At 40.3% G+C, this 8,050-nt stretch overlaps 1 protein-coding gene across 1 annotated transcript; it reads left to right on the forward strand.

Annotated features, from left to right (window-relative positions):
• On the forward strand, positions 1 to 2,597 carry LOC146640811 (OX-2 membrane glycoprotein-like). Its single transcript, XM_085399892.1, has 5 exons — positions 1 to 64; positions 1,524 to 1,862; positions 1,957 to 2,262; positions 2,342 to 2,380; positions 2,488 to 2,597. The coding sequence occupies exons 1-5, from the start codon at positions 1 to 3 to the stop codon at positions 2,595 to 2,597; spliced, it is 858 nt and encodes a 285-aa protein (XP_085256018.1).
• Positions 2,598 to 8,050: the final 5,453 nt, after the last annotated feature.

The raw sequence follows: 8,050 nt of genomic DNA on the forward strand, positions 1-8,050 counted from the left end.
ATGTCGCATCTTGGAGTCTCATTTTATGTGATTGCTATTTTTATTCTTGGAGTCTCTGACAAAGGTGGGAACAAAGTCTGTGTTAATACAACTCTATACAATCTCTCTCTCTCTCTCTCTCTCTCTATATATATATATATATATATCTGTGTGTGTGTTCGATAGTTTACCACTCAGTTTTACTAACTTTGTAATCATTTGAAGTATTTGGACTTTCCCATGTTCAGCACGTAGGCGTCAAAGTGACAGATATTACTCAAGTTATGATAAATGAGAACTTGAGTTTGTGTAAACTGTGCAATGCAGTAACTAACAATGAGGGGTGAGGTTATCTGATTTTTACAAATTTACAAATTGGGAAAAATTGGCAAATTAGCGGATCAAAAACAATCCTGACAGGAGAACAGTAATGAGTGTGCAGTAATGGAGCCGCTTTCACGCACGTGTTTCTCTCCAGAAACAGCACGATGACTCAGCGCAACGAGAGGCAGCTGAAGGAAAATCAGTGTGTTTAATATCAGAGAGGCTCGTGTTAAAAAAAAGCTGCGTGTGGATAAATGTTCCTGCGTGTCCTTGCACAGCTCAAGTTTCATCCAGAGGACTGCTTCATTGCAAACTCTTCCACCACGAACATCAAGTCTTTTTAACAGCTCACGTGTACAATGTGAAGAAGAACACAGAGCATTATTTACAGTCAAACCCTGAACCATTAGAATAAATATGAGCTTACGTAATAACTGTGCACACTGTTGTCCTTTACTAAAGTCGATATTCTGTACTGAGAGTGAGCAGACAAGTTTGCAGGGTTTCAGGATTTGAGTCACATTTCTGCACAGAGGCACATAATGAAAAATGTCTCACACTAAATGACTTTTGGTAAGTACTTTTTCTGCTCACTGCCTGCAAACCACAGCAAAAGGGACAGTTACAGTATCTTCATTAACACAGGGACTGATGGGGCTCTGATCATAAATGTTCTTCTGTCCACTGTATAACTCAGCTGTTACACAGAGATTTAGAGGTTCATAGTGGAGCAGTTTGTAATACCTCTGGATACTCCCTGAGTCTCAGGACCTCACAGTCCCCTGACTGGTTCAATCTTATATCAAAAACAGAATAATTGCCCTTCGGCCTCCTCTCATTTAGCCGAATTGCCACGCTGTTTACAGAAAAACACTTACACTCTGTTATTTGCTTTTAAATATTCATATTTAATGTTTCGTCAGGTCTGCTCATTTCTTTACTCTTAATTTGCAATGCTCTTTTTGAAATGTCGGTCAATACTAAAATCCTCCTTGTAGTGTTAGAAAATCCCCTGCAGCAGTTACTGTATACTATTGGGGCAGTTCTATTCAGGAAGGAAACTAAAAAAAAAAAATAAAATAAAAAGACTGTAAAACATGTTATGAACAGTGAGAAAAATAGCAAAAAAGTTTTAGCAGTGAAACTGCAACTTTGTGTGTTACAGTTCACCTGAACAAAAACTGAATGTGCCTCACATCTCAAACTGTATCTCCATGCAGCTCTAACAGCAGTGATCCAAACACAGCAGACTGTGCTGGCAGCAGTGGGAGAAGATGCTGAATTCAGCTGTCAGCTCTTAGAGACTAAAGACGTCGTTCAGGTCACATGGCAGAAAATATCACATGATGTGGAGACAAATGTTGCCACCTACAGCAAGTACTATGGTCAGAGAGTGAATGATGGCTTTAAAGATAAAGTTGAGTTTGTATACACTGGACTGCAGAACTGCTCCATAGTCATCAGGAATGTGACGGAGCAGGATGAAGGCTGCTATCACTGTCTGTTTAACACTTATCCTGAAGGCTCATTCATTGGTAGACCCTGCCTCCAAGTCTATGGTAAGAACTTTTACCTTAATGTGATTAAATGCACCAGAAGCTGGTTTATTCTTGACAACATGGTCCTTATAACATATTTCCTGATCCTTCACAGAGCTGCATGAACCTGTTGTTGATGTCAGAGAGTCAAACTCTACTGAAGAGTGGGTTGTTTCCTGTTCAGCCACTGGTCGACCTGCTCCCACTGTAACACTCAGTGTCTCACAACAAGACCTCAGCTTCTCACAGTACAACACTGTCAGTGTGTCCAACACCAACGCTACATTCACTGTCACCACTACAGCTGTGCTCTCAGGTTCATGTAAACACAGCACACAGGTGGGATGTGCAGCACGAGTGCTCTCTGCTCCTCACAGAGAGGTGATGGTGACGATTCCTGATGATGATGATGATGATGATGGTGAGAAATTGTTTCAACATCACCGATTCATAAATTAATGATTACTCTGTGATTCTAATGTTTGTGTTTCTTTTTCCAGGTTTGGATAAGAAGTCAGGATCTAATCAGAGAAATTTAGGTGTGTTAACATTTGTGTTTTTAAAGCCAGTTTTTATGTTCAATGTTTTTCATCATTTGATAGTTGTTCACATTATTGTATCCTTCTATCTCCTGTTTTTCTCAAAGGAATCAGGATTTCAGTCATTCTGTCGTCTGTGGTGTTGGTGCTCTGTGTCGCTGCACTCCTCTTTGTGGCTTATATGAAAAAGAAATCTCATAGCAGGAAATCCTCTTAAACACTTTCTCCTTTTGATTCCCCTCATAAATGTTTGTGCAGCTTCATAAATCTTTCAGTCTGTCGCACACACAGTTCAAGATGAACGAAACACCTGAAACCTTAAGCCAGACACACTCAGGTTTATTGGTTATTTATCATCCTGTCATTTTGTGCGTGGAAATTTTTGTCATTCTTTTTCACTCTGTTATGTTGTCACATTTCAAATCTTCCAACTTGCTTCTAGAGCTCCCCCCCCCCCTCCAATCTGATGTGTACTACACCTCAGTAGACTCTGCTGCATTTGTCTTTGTTCTGTCTAAGCTAATCTGCTCAGAATGCTTTGATTTTGCACTATTAACAGACAACTGCTGCAGTGTTTTTTATTATTTTTTATGGGACTGAAACACCTCCACTGAAACACGATGATAATCACCTCAGATAATGGACTCCTAGGAGACACCAACCATGATGATCCAGGACTTTCATCTTTATGAGAGCCAGCTAGACTCAATTCTGAGTCTATCTCCACCTGTCCTCATTTTTTCCAGGTCCTGGAGTCTCTGAAATATGGAGAGCATAGTTACTGAATTGCTTCCAGCAGCCCTGCCAGCCTCCCTGGCACAGCCCCTCCTTTGCAGCGGAGCCACAGACCACACTCTGCTTGCAACGGCTGCCAGACAGGACAGTCAAAATAAGAAACAAAGATAGCTAGCTAGATATATTAATTAATATAATGGTACATTGCAATTTTACTCTTAGTGATTTGTGCTATTTATTTGTTTATCTATTTATCGATTTACCTAAACACCAGAACCCAAAGTTGCATTACATAAATATTGGCTTATTCTGCTTATTCCTCCTAACTTACGTCGTAACTGGAAACTGCTTTTATCCTTACACCATAACCTTACATGCCATTCAGCTTTGTCCCCTTTACTTTATGCTTTAAATACATTACAGCAAATCAGACATGAAGCCTCAACTAAGTGAAGTAAGTAGAGGCTAATTTAATGTCTGTGTGTTATTTAGTGTGTTAGTAATTCTGGGCTCACGGTCTGTTTAGTTCAGCATCAGTATCTCACAGCTGAAACAAACGTTTTAGGATCTTCATGATCAACCTGCAAAATATTTAAAAATCTGTGAAACTATAACAGCTGAACACTGAGAAAGAAAACCTTCCACTTGAAATACAGAAATCTGGAAACGAGGCCACGGGACGTAACAGTGTGTGTATTTGTGTGTGTATGTGACAGCTCAGGATTCATCCAGAGGAGGGCTGCTTTGTTAGAAACTCCTGCACCATTAACATGAAGTCTTTGTAACTTTGTAACACCTGACTGTCCAATGTGCAGAAGAGCACAAAACATTATTCACAGTCAGGTCTTTTTTACTTCCTGCATGACCTGTAACATTGCAGACATTTATTAAAGTCAATATTCTGTACCAAAAGTTTCAGACATGAATCTAACTCACTTCTAATATGAGTGACACTAATTGCAGCATCGTGACAGATGTGCTGTAGGCTGTAGTGCAGGTCTGAGAGAAGGAAAAACTACATGAAATTGATTTGTAATGTTGCAGAGGTTTGTGTGTGTTTGACTCCAGTTTTTGTTCATCATGGACCGATTACAAAATGTGTATACATATCTGAAAGAAGTCACTGTAAAAACTCAGTTGATTGTCTGTGTGTGTCTTTTATTGTGGCTCTCCTCCTTGACCCCGAGGCTTCATCTTCAGTTCTGCTCTGTTTCATAAAAACTGCAGAATTACTGAGGAGCAGAAAATGCAGAGTCAAAGCTTTGAGCACAGTGTGTCACGGTCTGGCTGGCAGACCGTGACGATGAGGAAAGTAGGACCCAAAACGCAAGACTCTGCGATGCCACAGTGCACTTTATTTACAGTGAATAGACAGGTCAGTCCAACAGTTAACTCAGACGTAATTAGCCAATGGTGCTCATCCCTTGCTCCCAGTGCGTCCCGTGCTGTAGCCCCCTTAGTGTGTGTGCTCCCCAACTCGCTTCTTCGCTCGACTTTCCTGGAGGAAGAAGGAAAAACCACAATTAGCCACACACGCTAGCCGACTACCAAGAGCACACGTCGCGCACAGACTATACCGGTCAGGAGTAATAATCCCACGTCGACTGTCGCCGTGGGTCCAGGTTAAATACCTCTTCCTAGCCGGGAGGGATGATTACCACCAGCTGGTCAGGTAATCAGCTGCAGGTGGGCCACGGCAACAGCGAAGAGGGACTCCCGATGACGACAGTCGCCCGGACACGCCTCTCCCACGACGCGCGCTTCCGTCAACAGCCCCGAGGACGGGGGGGGAGAGAGAGAGAAGCAGACACACGCACTCTACATACAAACGTGGACAGAACAGAAGACGACACAGACCCCAAATAGTAGTAGTAATAATAATAATAATAATAATAATAATAATAATAATAATAATAATAGTAATAGTAATAATAATAATAATAATAATAATAATAATAATAATAATAACTGCTCACGGCCCCCTGAGTCCTCCAGAGCCGGTCCGTGACACAGTGCCAAAACTTTCTTTCCTCTAACTCTTTCTCGGTCCCAAAAAAGTTGATTCTGTTGATCTGGATGTAACGTTTTCAGTGGGAGAAATGTTTTGTTACTCAGCCAAGTGAATTCTTCAGTCTCAGCTGACTCCAGGTTTCCCCAAACTTATAAACAATACATTTCCATAATGACTGAAACCAGCACCACTCATGCTGTGAGGTCAGTTTCTTGGTTACTGATGAATGCAAATTGTCACTATCAGAGAGAAGTGACTGTTTAGAAACTCTTTTAAAGTAATTGATTCATAAATTAATGATTACTCTGTGATTCTAACGTTTGTTTTTCTTTTTCCAGGTTTGGATAAGAAATCAGGATCTAATCACAGAAATTTAGGTCTTTTAACATCTGTGTTATTAAAGCCAGTTTTTATGTTCAGTGTTTTGTCATTTAATAGCTGTTCAGATTATTATATCCTTCTTTCCACTGTTTGTCTAGAAGGAATCAGGATTTCAGTCATTTATTTAGTCGGTCTTTGTTACTGCACTCTGCTTTTTGGGGGGGAAATGCACTTTTAATTTTAAAACTTTGTATATTTGTATGTTTGTATATTTCTTTATTATTAGGAAAAACTGTTGTTCATAAAAGGTAAAATTTTGTCTTGTTTGTCAAATATTTTGACATCAAGTGATTTTAAGTGAGAATTGTGAAAATGAACAAACAAGCTGCTCGTGTTGCTGAAATGAAATCTAATGCAACAGTTTATTCACTGCACTGCTGTTTGACCTCTTTGCAAAGGTAAATCAAACTCACAAAGACAACCTAGTTGTGTGAACCTTGATTTATTTAAAAAATTTACACAGGAAATGTTTTTGAAAACACATTAATAGATCCCCACTTTTGGATGTCACCACATATAAGGTAATTTATTGGGGATCTTTTCACATTATATGTTTATTATTGGATACAAAAAAAAAAAAGAAGAAGTTGAGAGCATCAAGCTAAGGCTTCGTTCATTAGGAATTGCATTCATTATAGGGATGGTATTGGTTTCCTCCAGACATGATGCTTGGCATTCAGGCCAAAGAGTTCCATGTTTGTTTCATCAGACCAGAAAAGTTTGTTTCTCATGTTCTGAGAGTCCTTGCCTTTTGGTAAAGTCCAGGTGTGTTTCCATGTGCTTCTTGGGACCTTCAATACTGCACACATTTTTCTGCACACTTTCCTACAATCCCGTCTCAGAGATATACAACCAATTCCTTGGACTTCATGGCTTGGTTTGTGCTCTGTCACCTATGTGGCCTGATAGAGACCGGTGTGCGCCTTTTAAAATCCTGTCCAATTCAACTGAATTCATCACACATATAGAAACATCTGCCAGATGATCATTGGCAACAGGATACACCTGAGCTCAACTTCCAGTGTCATGGTAACATCTGTGAATAGTTGTGTGTGTGTTATAGTTTTGGTTTTCTTTTTAATAAATTTGCAAGAATTACAAGCAAACATTTTCACTTTGTCACTCTGGCGTATTGTGTGCAGAGTTTCAAGGTGAAAATGAACTGAATGAGACAGTAACATGACAAAATGTAAAACAAATGACTGTGGTTACGTTCAGAACAGACTGCTGCAGAGAGACGTGCCTCCTTATTTATGGTGACCAGGCTTAGGAGACAGAAGTATCTGTAGATGGTTATTCTGCTTATTAACATTTCATAAATGCTCCAGTGTGATACAATAAAGCGAGTAAACTGACCATTCTTCCATCAACCATATTTTTCTAGTCTGCCTCGACACTCTGAATATGTGTTAAAGTCAGGTACCAACGTAGCTAGAAGGAACTACAAGAAGGTAACGTCTTGCTGTAGTTCCAGGCTGCACATGTTTATATTATTATTATTATTATTGCCTTTCATGCTGTTGCAGCTATTGTATGTGATAACCCACTGACTCCTATACAGTGAGACTTTTTTGTTTCCTCTCTGCCAACTGATGTAAGAGTTTGCTGTTGAACCATAGGCTGAGCAGTCACAACTGTTCAGTTAACATTTTATTTTATACAAAGTGCCAAAACCAGCTACCTATGACAACTACTGAAAAACATAAACACGTCGCTACAACAAGCATATGGTAGATGTACTGTGATCTGTGACTGAACCTGCCCTGCATCGCGCAACCATCACTACCAGCCAACTAATGTGATGAAGACTGAGTAGCCTACGCCACCTGCTGGTATACATGTACGCTGAGCATGAGAAGCTCGGGGTTAACGAGCTTTAGATTACAAATGAATCTCTGCACAGATCAGATGTAGGAGAAGAGTAGCAAAAGTCGCGTGTAAAAATCAGACAGTTGAACAGCTGAACGACTTGTAACTGCAGATATTTAGGGGGAAAAATCGTAAAAACAACAAACAATTAAAATGTTTGAATGCTGATTGGGGTTTCACGTGTGTACAAACAGTCTGTAGGATTGTGCTGCTCTTGACCTGGAAAAAGATCTGAAGAGAAATCGAAAGTTACGAACATTGAAACGTGTTCAGTGCAGCCGCTGTCTGTGCTTTTAATCCTCTCGTGTTATTATGTAAGCTTTCTGTGCTTCTGCCGCTCCTGGTAAACTCCGCTTTCACTCTATTCCCGTCCACTTGTCAATCAATCAGCACTCGACCAACGCTATCCCTGTCCAGAGACATGCAGGTAGTCTGTTGAAAGACTGAACAGGAGCATTAATGGGGTGGGTGGAAAGCCCACTCTGTCAGAACGAAACACTTTAAGCGTAATTTATTGTCCTCGAGTGCGTTCACATCTCCGTTTGGACAGCGAACTGAGAGATGATGGTGGAGCTGCTCCGACTTTTAGAGCTGGAAGTGACGTAAAACGTTGAGTAACTTGACTCCACGCGAGCTGTACGCATTTGATTGGATCAAACTCGAGGAACTGCAGA

This window comes from Rhamphochromis longiceps, unplaced genomic scaffold, assembly GCF_057381845.1.
Source record: "Rhamphochromis longiceps isolate RC_006_pf unplaced genomic scaffold, R_longiceps_female_GT1.1 unmapped_scaffold_1, whole genome shotgun sequence".
Classification (NCBI taxonomy): domain Eukaryota; kingdom Metazoa; phylum Chordata; class Actinopteri; order Cichliformes; family Cichlidae; genus Rhamphochromis; species Rhamphochromis longiceps.

Excerpts from the sequence above, each read along its gene's own strand:
- LOC146640811 (XM_085399892.1), top strand. The coding sequence starts at position 1 with ATGTCGCATCTTGGAGTCTCATTTTATGTGATTGCTATTTTTATTCTT. Across the intron at positions 1,863-1,956 it reads ACCCTGCCTCCAAGTCTATG|AGCTGCATGAACCTGTTGTT; the intron begins GTAAGAACTTTT and ends GATCCTTCACAG. Across the intron at positions 2,381-2,487 it reads ATCTAATCAGAGAAATTTAG|GAATCAGGATTTCAGTCATT; the intron begins GTGTGTTAACAT and ends TTTTTCTCAAAG.